This window comes from Coptis chinensis, chromosome 1, assembly GCF_015680905.1.
Source record: "Coptis chinensis isolate HL-2020 chromosome 1, ASM1568090v1, whole genome shotgun sequence".
In the NCBI taxonomy this organism is placed as follows: domain Eukaryota; kingdom Viridiplantae; phylum Streptophyta; class Magnoliopsida; order Ranunculales; family Ranunculaceae; genus Coptis; species Coptis chinensis.
This window is the reverse complement of record NC_141456.1, coordinates 35955579-35969871: the sequence shown is the minus strand read 5'-3', so window position 1 is coordinate 35969871 and position 14293 is coordinate 35955579. Positions and strand designations below refer to the sequence as shown.

General features: G+C 39.4%; 2 protein-coding genes across 2 annotated transcripts; one reads left to right on the top strand and one right to left on the bottom strand.

Moving 5' to 3' along the window:
* Window positions 1-9348: 9348 nt before the first annotated feature.
* LOC147523732 (pyridoxal 5'-phosphate synthase-like subunit PDX1.2) lies at window positions 9349-11811 on the bottom strand. The gene is made up of 2 exons (XM_086572238.1): window positions 11745-11811; window positions 9349-10096 (listed from the first exon to the last, which is right to left on the bottom strand). Exons 1-2 carry the CDS (start codon window positions 11809-11811, stop codon window positions 9387-9389), a joined length of 777 nt encoding a protein of 258 aa, XP_086428364.1. The 3' UTR covers window positions 9349-9386.
* Window positions 11812-12617: 806 nt separating this feature from the next.
* Window positions 12618-13058, top strand: LOC147523731 (uncharacterized). Its single transcript, XM_086572225.1, has one exon. The coding sequence runs from the start codon at window positions 12618-12620 to the stop codon at window positions 13056-13058; it is 441 nt and encodes a 146-aa protein (XP_086428351.1).
* The last annotated feature ends 1235 nt before the right edge of the window (window positions 13059-14293 follow it).

Genomic DNA, 14293 nt, shown 5'->3' with positions numbered 1-14293 from the left:
CAACACGGTCTGACATATAAGCAAAAGTGTCGCTTTTACCGGACAAACAATATTTTCATCCATAACACAAACGAGTGCCAATTAATCAATATAATTATGGATAAATTAATGAGGTGTGTACACTACTACACTGAATTGAAGTTGATTTAATGATTAATCGGGGGTGGGGGGTGGGTACGGACAGACCCGAAGTTGATTTAATGTGTTGATAGGGGTACGTGCAGTGTACATGGCCATGCAACTCGACCGTCCAAGCCTGATAAGCATTAGTACGGAGTCAAGTATTCAATTCTCACGGATAGTCAATGAAGGTTATATATTATCCCGTTTATCTACAGTCGACTTCTCGGATAAACCCAAGAGAACACTAAGCACACCAATCTCATGTCTTAAGACGGTATACCCAAATACCCAATACTCCATAAGTCCATATGTCTTAAGACTAGATACCCAATACTCCATTGGATTGGAACGTGGGAAGTGACTATGAAACATGACCGAGCAACCCGACGTAGTGCTAGGACGTGGTATTATTTGGAAACCTCACTATATACCCCCAACAAACCTACGTAGTCAGGCTCCAACTGAGCTACGTCTCTAAACCCGTCATAGAGTCTTCAAGAACCCATAACGTATCTTTTAGTATCGTCCTCGTATCTCACCAGGGAAGTTCCTACCATATGGCCTCTGACCATGAGGAGGAATGGGAACTCTTTTCTCCCTGCCTGCCTATATAGTATGTCCGATTGAGATTTCCACTAAAACCAAAGAAAACATTGACCACGTCTTTGGCTATGTTGACTAAGTTGACTTTAGTTACTCCGTGATGGGCGATTGTTTTTAATTTAATTTCCCAAACTTTCAAGTGTACAAACGTATCAAAAGTACGTGACAGTAAAATGTTGTCTAATATATATTACTTCACAGTCACTGCAATAGTTTGAGAGAATCCCATCTCTATCTATGCTTTCACTCCAATTCTCTTTATTTGTTTCAATAGTACGACGAACATAGATCTGCTGATTTTCTGCAAGGATCTTTATGTACTCAAACTATTTTGTAATCCATTATCAGAGGTGCCTTACTTTGTTCTTTGCAATGTAATCCATAGACAGAATCAAATTCACACACACATATATATATACCATTTTAAGGATAAATGCAAGCATGTTTCTTCCGTTAGCAATATATTTCCAATATAAGTGCTATCTGAAAACTGGCTTATGACGTACTTTTTTATTGTAAAGGCTTATGTCATACCGATTTCTGGTAAGCGATACCATTAATTATTGTCTCAAGGTTTTCTCATTTCATTATTGATGGAAGACTCTCACAGACATGTGGAAAGGCATTAAGCAGTAAAGCAGCTTTGTGTATACTTTTTTTTCTCAACATGGAAGTTTCTGGATTTGACCAAACAAGGACAATGATAGAGAAATTTGTCTATAATAGTAAAACAATGTGAAATGTGTGCGTACAGACTACAGACGGATAAGATACATCAGAAGGCAGAGATTGTACGCTTAAGCTTTCATTGGTAAAATTAAAAAATGTTGAAACTCAATATCCGTTTGAGATAGCTTCAGCTTCACTTGGCTTGCTACTAGAGAAAACATCATCAACATTGCCCTCTCTTTGAAGCCAGGCATTAAGAGTTTTAGGACACAGTAAAATAATAAGAAGGAACTAAACAAATTGAAAAAGTGCGACTTATTTATATTTTTTAATTGAACTACTTGAATCTGGAAAGTTTTCCTTGGAAAAGTCTGGCACCTAAAATGCGAGGAAAGGTTAATTCCATCTCCAAGAGGTTTTACTAGAATTTTCAAGGGCCCCCTAGGTGCTTGCCTTGTCCACTAATGTTTGTGCCGCCTTTATGCAATGTAAATTCAGATCATGCCGGCCTGCTGATCTTTTTTCGGATTTCAGTTGCATATCCAACTGCTCACAACCATTTAGGCGATGGCCTACAGAAGATTATCCTATTAGCTCAAGAGTACTTCAGTAGGTTTCATGCACTATGGTCCTTGATACAAGTATTTCAAACCATAATGTATGAATTTGTAAGAGTCCGGTTCCTCTGGGTACAGAGATCCATCTCTGTAACTGTTAGAAGTATGATGCCATCTGTCCACTTTAACTACATCAAATTCACCCGTTAGATTCTCTGTTACTCTTTTCTTTTCTTATTAGTCTTTCTTTTTTCTTATTATTATTAAAAAAAACTGCCTTTAAGCAAACAAAAGGCTCTTTTACTTGTATTAGAGTTTTATTATGCTTAAAAGAGTATAGTTCAAAGGAATGAAAAAAGGATTAAGAATAAGAGAATAGAAACAGAGAAACTAACGGCCCATTTGGTGGTGTTAAAGTGGACAGATGGCAACAAATTGACCGCAGTTTAAAGCCATCTGGGTTTATGTAATTCTCAGCCATCTTAGCTGACCCTTTTTATTTCGATCCTCATTTTGGAATTGAGATTATTGTACACGTGAGAAACTGATAGAGATCTCTCAAAGTGACATGTCCAACATAATCCGTCCAAGTATGTCTTTTTCCATGTCGTTTAGATGTGAGCTCATTCACTTATGTTTTTTTCCTTTTCCAGTCATAGTGGTGGGTTATTTTTGTCTACTTAAGTTGAGCAATAAATTTCAAACCCCACTAATTTCGTCTTTGAAATGCATAATACACAGAATGGAAAAGGGCTTAGAAAACCATTTTGTAGAATAGCTGATGGAGCTATGATTCCCAGTGTCATCAACTATATCCATCATCAATACAGCAGACCCAAATGCTCAAAATTATTGGATACATGAAACCAAAACACAACAGTTTTAGTGCTTCTCAGCATTATTGATTCAGTTTTAGCACCATCTTTTCTATGTGGTGAGCTACTTTTGCAACTTTATATTCATTGTAATGAAAATGATGTTTGGATAACATATACAGTACCAAACGTTCTGTTTCCAATTTGTACCCCGTACCTTCACTCTCTTGGACCTTCAGCACTAGCAAAAGTTTCAAAAATTAGTTAATGGAATCCTTCGTGTCCTTGCAGATTCTATTGCTCTATCAATAGGACGTAGTGGTCCAAATGCAGAAACCAATGTTAATACTTTAGTTGAATCTTCATTTTCCACAATTCTTGTTCTCTGATTACTAGGACCGCAGGGATTAATATTCGGACATAAATACTCTGTTCATAGCATGATAGTAAGTTCTATACTTGACAACCATATATGAATGTGGACTATTGGTGTAAGTAATCTCAGTTTTGCACTACAGGACACGTGTCCACACACCAGGTCGTACCAATCCATCAGAGCGTACCAACAATCCAAACCCAAGTCGTCTCCAACATCAGTTACAGCCATTTATGGAAGCAAATCAACTAACACAATCCTGGAGCTCAGTCAACGCAACAATCAAGGAGACATTTACTTTGTAACATTAGAGTAATGGCGAATCATCAAGATAGCACACAAAGTGGATCTACACTTTATAACGGCTTAGAGCAAATAAGAAAAGTCAGTTCAAACATTTATAAGTGGAGAGAGATGGACTACGTAAGACTTGATTCAAGTTTACCCCAAGAAACTTGATACGTAGGCAACTCTTATTCCAAGAAGAGTGCAGTCATTCCCTATCAAACAGACCATCAGGTCGTTGTCTCCTAAACACCAAACCTCTACATTGGCGCCGTCTGCCGGTTCGTTTCCCTAAGAAAAAAAAACACACACTTTTTTCTCAAGCCCACGAAGCTGGTAAGAAAAATCATCATGGACCCCTCACTTCAGATGTTAGCAGATCAGATGAAGACGCTCCAAGAGGCCTTCATCACATTACAACAAGAAAACCAAACGATGCGCGAGCAAGCCACCTCTAATGCCAACAACGGCACTCTAGACGCAGTGGAGAACAACACCGTCACAGCCCTCACCACTACCACCAATCAAAGGTTAGAAGACTTCGCACAAATGTTGGAGAAGTAAAACGACAAGACAAGTGCAATCCAAATCGCTCAAAAGATACTCCAGACGTACAAGGCGCTACCATTCACAACTGAAATCAGGGACAAGCAACCTCATTCAGAGTTCATCCAACCAAAGTTCTCGTTGTACGACGGTAGCTCATGTCCAGGTCAGCACGTAGCTCGTTTCAGCCAGACTCTCACACTTTACAGTGCTCCAGAGTATGACTATCTGAAGTGCAAGCTTTTTCCAGCCAGCCTGAAGGACGGAGCTTTAGAATGGTTTTACACGCTCACTCCTGACTCAATCAGCAACTTTGACAAGCTAGTTGAGATGTTCGCAGTAGAGTTCATCCACAATAGGAAGAAACAAGCCGACCTAGATTCCTTGTTTCAACTAAAACAAGCACATGGCGAGACGATATGCGTTTTCCTAGGACGTTTCAAAAAGGAGCTCCTCTTAATGGAGCCAGGCTTAAATGATAGCTTTGCAACTTCTGCATTCACCAACGCTCTCCTGGATGACTCTGACCTAGCAGGATCTCTGATGTGCAACAAACCAGAACGCTTAGACGACCTGTATCACAGAATTGACAAGTACATAAAGTACGAAGAATGGCTAGCCCAGCGCAGGGGCAAAGAAGTTCTCGCAGTAAGCGACAAGCGAGAACCCAAAGAAAACAAACACTACTCGGGCAGCAGCAGCAACAACAACAACAACAACAATAACAAGGGCTCCAGCTCCCACAAGCCCTCTTACACAAAAAGAGAATTCTCCAACTTCTCCAGGACGCCGAGCCAGATCCTGAAAAAGATATATATAGCACCATACTTCAAACCCAACATCAATAAGGTGATCACCATACCAGAACGTCCATACTGCCATTTTCACAAGCTCCACCACCATGACACCAATGAATGTTGGAGCCTCAAGCACTACCTCCAAGACTTAGTCGAGGAGGGCAAATTGAAAGAGTTCCTGCCATAAAGCGACCTCAGGCATAAACTGGATGCCAAATGCCATAGAAGCAGGAGCCGCAGCCATGAACGACCTGCCAACAACAGAAGCAGGAGCAGAACAGTTCGACGATCTAAATCTCCAGGTCGGTCGAGGCACAATAGAAGACAGCACTCCTCCGACCATGATGAAGAAAAAGTAATCAATATAATTACAGACACGTCCAATGACAAAACATCAGGTCGGGAAAAGTGCAAACGGGTAGGCGCGCTACAAGAAATCTACCACCTCTCCCACAAAGCTGAAGTCATCACTCCTACCAGTTCTCAGTCAACGACCTCCAAAGCATTCACGGAGGACGATCTAGACAAGGTGTGCCTACCCCACAATGATGCTTTAGTAGTGCACGTCAAAATCAATGGGTAGACAGTCAAAAGAGTCCTCATCGATCCAGATGGTTCAACGGAGATCGCACAGATGCCATTGGAGATGTCATCCTACTAGTCTCCATTGGAGAAAAAGAGAACATGGTCAAAACTTCAACACACACTACACCATAACAGGCTATTACTAACGGCAAAAGACCGTTACGAATAATTTTCGCAACGCTTTTTAAGCGTTGCAAATATGGCGTGGGTAAAGTGTTGGAAATGTTTGCAACGGTTAAAAAGTGTTGCACACCAAATTTTCCAACGGTTATTAACCGTTGCAGAGTGACAATTACTAACGGTTAAAAAGTGTTGCAAACCAAAATTTCCAACGGTTATTAACCGTTGCAGAGTGACAATTACTAACGGTTAAAAAGCGTTATGTAGTTTGATTTGTAATGATTATTGATGGATGTTTTAATATTTATTTTTTGCTTTGCAACGGTTTACAACCGTTACTAATGTGTTGATATAGTAAAAAAAAATATTTTAATTTTTTTCGTTCCCTAAACCTGCACCTACTGGTTTCATATAGAAGCAAATAAAATTACCAATGTTTTTTCATACCATTTGACAAGTAAAATAAACACAAGCAAACACCTAAAAAAAATATTATATTCATTGAACCATATATATAACTTCAAAAAAGTTTTGAGGGTTACAAATTCAGATTTACTAAAGGTTACAAATTTCTATTCGATTTTCCAAGCAATCCCGAATCTTCAAAATGCAATAACATGCATTAATGACAATGACTTCACTCAATAGAAATCCTAGTGCTGCTCCACAAAGCCCATCTAATTCCAAAAAAATCACAAAACAAATAATGAACTCAGAAAAACAATCATACTAATTAAATTCATGCAATTAATTAAATACTTGACCCCTAAAGATAGAGCATTTGTTGTCTACTCCCATATCTCGACGACATAAACAATGATTACATAAAATCGGTGCATAAAAAGAAAACCATGTAGTAACTTGACGAGTTGAAAATTGAGAAAATGGAGAGTGGGGTTTAAGTTTTTACCTTAACGAGGAGCTTGAGGTGAGCCTGACTCATCAAATTATTGGGAAGCAATTCTTTTGGCCTTCTTGTTTTTCCCTTCATAAAATCGATACCCTACACAATACACCAAACGACAACAAAATGATCTATCAAGCTAAAAAAGAACTTGCCCAACATGAAAAGATTAATTAATCGAGCTATATTCTAGAAGACTTTAAAATACTTTAGAAACAAAAACACCACTTTTACAAACCTAGGACTGTCCAAAATTTTCTTGATAACTTCATATAGTCATTCATCTCTCATGGACTTGGTGTTGTAGCAAATAGATGAACTATATCAGATTATAGGATGGATTACAGAAAAGGCACCCATGCCTTTATATGTATAAGAATTCCACTTACCTCTAGTTGAAGTTCTCTTTTCCTCTATGTAAGCTTGACGATCCCTGAAAGTGATAGGTGAGGCCTTCATAATCACATGATCAATTAATCAGATGAGCAAGCAAGTAAGAATAGCACGTATGAGCAAGAACAAAACCATATATATCAAGTTTATGAGCTTTTTAATAAACAACAAGCACAGTCATTTAGTTGGCTTTTTTTAATAGAAGTTGTAAGTTCTTATGAACAAAACCAAAACAAAGAATTCAGCTTCCTTAAATACAAGTATAAAAAAACTATGGGACCTAAATGAAAAGAAACCAAAAAGGCTGAGGGCCACTAATCCTCATTCTACTAGTTTTATTGCAAAAGGGTTCACATCATCCGACTGAATCTCCATATAGATATAGTAATAAACACATGCTAATCCCTATGAAATGTTTCACAAGTACAATTAACACTAACAGCCTTTTGCATTTTAATAAAGCAATTTATTTGGTAATATATCTAATTGTTCTAGTATAATAATGGTGGCTCAAGAGAAAGGTGGTTGTCATATTTAACCTATATAGGACGAGATGCTATTTTCCCTTGTTGTGTCTCTAGTTTCTCTTCCACCTGCAATAAATAATAAGGCAGTTCATAAGCACTAGATCATCTCCAGTGAACCTTAAGTATTATGTAGCTTCAATTAATGTAGCTAATAGAATTATTGAGTAATATAGGTAGATAAAAGGTATTATAACCTAGCGTATCAGTATAATATGTTAGTTGATTAGAGTAGCAGACTATCCAGTATAATTTGACATCCAAGGGCTAAGAGGTGAATTTTGTCCTTCAAAACCTTAACAGTTACCAGTTGCAACCTTAGGGGATAAGACTATCAAGAATCTTAACTTCCTTAGCTAAATATTAAGAAGTTCCTACCATCTTCCTATTAAAGTAATGAGTAAAAAACGCAGACAAGAAGAGAGAGATACTTGTTTAAGCTTGTCAGAAGCAGAAGTACAAGTAAATCCGAATACATGACAGTGCAAAAGAAAGAAAAATAGAAGAGAACTTACTTCTTCCATTTCCTTTTCCTGCGACGCCTTTGAATATGATCTTCATGCAATATAAAGCAGCCTCAATCCAAAGAATGCATAAAGAACTGTAGTGTAAACCAAGGTAAGATAAATAAGTAAATAATAGATAATATATTCAGTGAAGATGGGTACACATGCCAACAGCCATAGGCTACCCATCCTGTCTCAAGAAATACTTACACCAAAGGACTAAGGCAATTATTTGAGCATTATAGTTACATTCATGTACTTGCACTGTTAGAAACATGTAAATCTAAAGTACTCAACTTGGGAAGGTTTCCCGTAAAACTAAGCGTGGGGTGTGGATGATCAGGCATACCATTTCCTTAAAACTGATGGGTATTACACACACAAACCATAAGCTGAACTAAACTTGTCCAGTGTCATTACATACTAGACTGGAGTTTCACTCGTGTTTTATAGAAACACATTGCATACATTTACATCCCATACACAATTATGTAGTAAGAGCACGATGTATGCGGGTACAGAGTAAACACATATCTTGGTTGATTTTTTTGACAGCCGGACACTAACTAACATAAGTTTACAAGATGTTAATCTCAATTAGTTTAGAGAATATACAGCAAAAGCATTACCCAGTACAAGTACTAAAACACGTCTACTGAATGAGAAATTTGTGAACCAATGAGTAAAAGAAACTCCAACAACAAGAAGCTTAAAATAACATGGAATTTTAATCAGAGTAAGCCTATAGAGAAAAATTATTTTTAGTATAAAGATAAATTGTTACCTGTAGCAACACTATTTGTGTGTTTCCTTGATATCAAATTTGGCACAAATCTACCAAGTCCGAGTGGATAGTACCTTTTTCACAAGAACAAAAAGTTTAAATGTGAAATTCTCTCAAATCAGTGGAAGGAATCCTAGACCACAAAAATCTTACCATCATCACAACTAATGCGGAAAGGGAACCAGATAGTACGATTGACTTGGGATGGCGCATTGCCATCAGTGCTGCAATTATAAATGTCTCATCTCCAATCTAACATTAAATAAAATATATATCAGGGCAAGCTATAAAACAACCTAAATGTGCTGGAGGCTTGTCATCACCCCTAAATCTTTTCCACAGTTGTGAATTAAAACATAGTGAGAAAGAAAGTAATGAGGGCAGAGTTGTGAGTAAAAAGAAATGGGAACCTGAATGAGATTGAGCGAAGTTGACTCTCCGCCGTAATAGTCATTTATATCCATGTACATGACCTGATTTATTATGAAATACAAGAGAGTAGGCATTACAAAGATGGAAATATATTTTACAACATAAGAAGAAGCAGTATAGGGAAGTAAATATGAAAGTGTTTTATTTGCATAAAGAAAGAAAGAAAGAAATTTTTTGATGGATTAGACTAATAGGATTTGTGAAAAGCAGCTAGGTACAAATAGGAATACTAGGTACAGTTGTATTTGATATAATAATCAGAACGAAGATGACAAAACAAGTTTACTGTCACAAATGACATAACAACGAAGTAGACATAATACCTCTTCTCTTAATCAACAAATTCAAGCACACTCAATTGCTCTGATCAATCAACACCTTCACTTCCAGATTGTTCACCTCTGTCTTCATTCAAGTTCAGCCTCTCCATTGAATCAACCAGCCCACAACTAGTCTCAGCCAAGACATGTGCATCATTGTAATGCATCACAGCACGAACTATAGCTCGAACACGCTTACAAGGATCAAACCACTCAAATACTTCATAACCTAAGAACACTCCATCACAACCCAATTGCATCATCAATGCTGCATTGGCAGGGGTAGCTATCCCCCCAGCTGCAAATAGCACAATAGGAAGTCTCCCCATTTGCTTCATCTGCGCAACTAGATCATAAGGTGCAAAAATCCTCTTAGCAAACGCGAAAAGTTCATCATCATCCATGTAGCTAAGAGCCTTTATGTCCCCCATCACTGACCTCACATTCCGAACCATCTCGACAATGTTGTCAATCCTAGAAACCTCCCTCTGAATTCTAATCAAAGTAGCCCCTTCTCTCACTCTACTCAACGCTTCTCCAATCCCGCGACACCCACTAACAAAGGGTACGCTAAACTTATGCTTATTAATATAATTCTCTTCATCTGAACATGGAAGAACTTCACTCTCATCAATATACTCAACACCAATTACTTCAAGAATTTGAGCTTCAACAAAATGCCCAACTCGGGCTTTCGCCATTACAAGAACTGAAACTACCCTCTTTATTTCCTTAATAAGAGTCGGAAGAAATAAAACTTCCGATCCGGGATCCGACGAAAGATAAATGATTGAAAGTTATAGATCGGTAATGAGCACAGAGATGTAATAAATAATATTCACCTTGAGGCCGTCAACAAAGAGAAGACCGCTGAGGATGCATTCTTTGAGACATGTCCCCAAAACAATCACATTGTACTCTTCATCCATGGTTTTTTATTTTGATTGATTGATTAAGGGTTTTTTTCTCGATAGATCTGCTTTTTCGGCTGCTGCTTTTGCGATAAAATAATAAATGGAGTCTAAAGAGAGGGAGAGCGAGAGGAGGAGACTGGAGAGTGTAGCGGTGGTAAGAGAGAGAGAGAGGAGAGAAATTAAAGTTATGTTTTATATTTCGATTTGTAACGCTTCTCAAACGATTTTTAAGCGTTACCAATTAATTCCTGAAATTCACTGAAATAAAGCAACGCTTTACAACATTGCTAACACTTATATAGCGTTGGCAACTTGCTAACAATAAATAACCATTGCAAAGCAAAACAGGTGCGTGTTGCAAATATCATATTATGGTGCAGTGACACTTCAGTGTGATCGATATCAAGTCATCCTACATTGCCATTCTAGGACGCCGATGGATTCACAATATCCAAGCAATTCCATCAACCTTACACCAGGTCCTGTGATTCCCCGGACCCCGAGGCATCATGGAGCTCAGAAGCAACCAACTAGAAGCTCATTGATGTAATCACGTCAGCACAACAACAACACCCAAGCCTTAGGTCGTCGAAGGCAAGGACGTCCCAAAGAAGCAAGATCCTCAACCTTCCAGCCCTCCACCAGCAGCAGAAGACAAGCTCAAAGGAAAACAAACACAAATAGAACTAGGAGAAAAGTCAATCTGGGCACAGATGATGACCCAAAGTTTGTCTATGTCGGGGATGATTTAGACCCCAAGCTCAAGGAGCAACTTGTCAAATTTTTATCTCTCAATAAAGATGTTTTTGCTTGGTCATATATCGATATGCCAGGAATCGACCGTGTCGCTTGCCACAAATCGAATGTCAATCCAAATATAAAGCCTATCAAATAACGACCTAGGAAACTTGCACTCAAATTTTAAAAAGCCATCAATGAAGAGATAGAAAAGCTCAAAAATGTTGGTTTCATTAGAGAAGTCGAATACCCGACCTGGCTAGCTAACATCGTAGTCGTTCCCAAGAAGAATGGCTAGGTACGACTCTGCATAGACTTCACCAACGTCAACAAGCACTGCCCCAAGGACAGCTTCCCCCTACCAAGAATTGACATACTAGTAGATCAAACTTGCGGCCACGAACTCCTATCATTCATGGACGCATACAGTGGGTACAATCAAATACCACTTGCAGAGGAAGACCAGAAAAAACGTCATTCATAACCGAACAAGGAATGTTCTGCTACAACGTCCAACCATTTGGCTTGAAGAATGCAGGCGCGACCTACCAAAGACTGGTCACAAAGATGTTCAAACTCTTGCTAGGCAACACTATAGAAGTCTACATAGACGACATGGTAGTCAAAAGCGAAAAGGCTAAAGATCACATTTCTCACCTACAGGAAGCCTTTGAAAGACTGCGGCAAAACAAAATGAAGCTCAACCCAGCAAAATGTGTATTTAGGGTAGCTTCAGGGAAATTCGTAGGATACCTCGTTTCACAAAGGCGCATTGAAGCAAACTCAGAACAGATATGAGCTCTCCTTGAGATGCCGCCATAACCAACTTCCAAACAACAAATCTACAAGTTATCTGGCATGGTCTCAGCCCTTAACAGATTCATCTCACGTGCATCTGACAAGTGTAGACCATTCCTGCAAATACTAAAGAAGGGCGCAACATTCACATGGACAGACGAATGCCACAAAGCTTTCAACGACCTGAAAGCTTACCTATCAACTCCTCCCGTCCTGTCCAAACACACTGAAGGAGAGACACTGAGGATTTACCTTGCAACTATCGACTTCGCTATCAGCTCTGTTCATTCCCGCAAACACGAAAGAATCGAAAAAGCCAATCTACTTCACCAACAAGACGTTAGAAGATTCAGAAAAGCATTACTCTCCAATGGGGAAAATGATATAGTCTTTGATGTACTCAACTCGAAAGTTCGACCTTACTTCCAAACTCACAGTATCAAAGTCATCACAGATGTACCAATCAAATAGGTCTTGAGTTCTAACAACAAAACAGCCCGCATGGCCAAATGGGCTGAAGAACTTGGAGAGCACCACATCAACTTTGTTTCCAGAATGTCTCGCAAAGGACAGGTCGTTGCTGATTTCTTGGCAGACTTCCCCGTCGAAGATGTCAACTGGGAACCCGAGCCAATCACTTTATTTCATCAACCAACCACCCCAGACACATGGCACCTCTACGTAGATGGAGCATGCAATAATAGTGGTAGTGGACTGGGGGCTATGTTAACTTCACCAGAAGGAACACAGCTACAAAAGTCAATCAAGATCGACTTCGCAACATCCAACAATGAAGCAGAGTACAAATCATTAATCACAGGCCTCTGCATGGCACAGCAGCTACAAGTCCAGAAGCTCAAAGCTCACAGTGACTCACAGCTAATCGTTAAGCAGATCACCAAAGAGTATGTAACAAACGGAGCAAATATGGCCAAATATGCTCAGGTCGTCAATGACATCATCAGCTCGTTCAAAATATTCTCCTTGGAACACATTCCTCGAGAGGATAACAGGCATGCAGACAGCTTGGCTTTCTTAGCCTTGAAGACCCAAGAGACATGTCCAACCACAGTCTACATTGACATCCTGGAGAAACCCGCATACCAGCAAGAAAGTGTCAACAGTCTCATAGACTTTCAGCCCTCCTCCAAAGAAGAGATCACTCAATCTTGGATAGGTCCATTTATGAAATTTCTCTTACATGGTGAGCTCCCAGCAGAAGTAAAGACCGCTTGTGCGATAAAATTCGAGCTCCCAGATACACGGTAATCAACGGATGATTATTCCGTAAATCTGTAGGAGGACCTCACCTAAGGTGTATAACTCTACACGAAGGCCAACTCATCTTCAACAAAATTCACAAAGGTGAATGTGGCAACCATGCAGGAGCAAGATCTCATGCTCATAAAGCAATCGCCCAAGGGTATTATTGGTCAGGCATGCACATCGAGGCCAATAAGTACGTTCTCAGATGCCACCAATGTCAAACATTTGGACGCAACCATCTAAGTCCGACACGAGAATTGATCAACATAGCCAGCCCATGGCCCTTTCACATGTGGGGGCTAGACATCATGGGACCATTCATCCTACAAAAGAAAACAGGACTCAAATAAGTCCTAACAGCCACAAATTACTTCACCAAATGGGTCGAAGCAATCCCACTAGTTCAAGTCAAAGAAGTCCATGTCATCAACTTCATATGGACTAATATCATCACAAGATTTGGTCTACCCCACACCCTTCCCATGGACAACGGAACTCAATTTGCTGGCTCACAGGTCAAGGTATTTCTACAAAAATGGCGCATCATTCAAGCATTTTCTACACCTAGATATGCACAAAGTAATGGTCAAGCAGAGGCTACCAACAAAGCAATCAAGGAAAATCTCCAAAAGAAGTTGGAGAACAAGAAAAGCCAATGGCCAGAACAACTCGAGAACATTCTATGGGCATACAGAACAAAAGCCAAAGCCAGTACCAATGAGTCTCCTTTCACACTTTGCTTCAAAACAGAAGCAGCCATACCATCATAACTCACAACCACAACCACACATTCTGACATCGTCGAGTCAGGAGAAAATGACAACATCTTGGCAAAAGAAGTTGATCTCCTAGAAGAGCGAAGGGAAACAGCTGCAATATCCATAGCTCTGTACCACCAAACAATCCGATGATCTTACAACAAGAAGGTTGTCCCAAGATCTTTCCAAGTTAGCGACCTAGTCCTCAAGAAGACACTAGCTCCAGCCAAGCTCGACCCAACATGGGAAGGCCCCTACATTGTTGACAAAGTCGTTGGAAATGGAGCATACTGGATCAAAACGCAGCTCGGTGATATGCTTCCCCGACCTTGGAATACAACTCTCCTCAAGCGTTTTTATCAATGAGTTTTCTCCAGATGTATCAGTCAACATGAATAAAATTTCATCAGCATTTCGTGTACAAATGTCATCTTTACATTATATGAGTACCACACATCTTGCAATAGCTACCCGATCTGG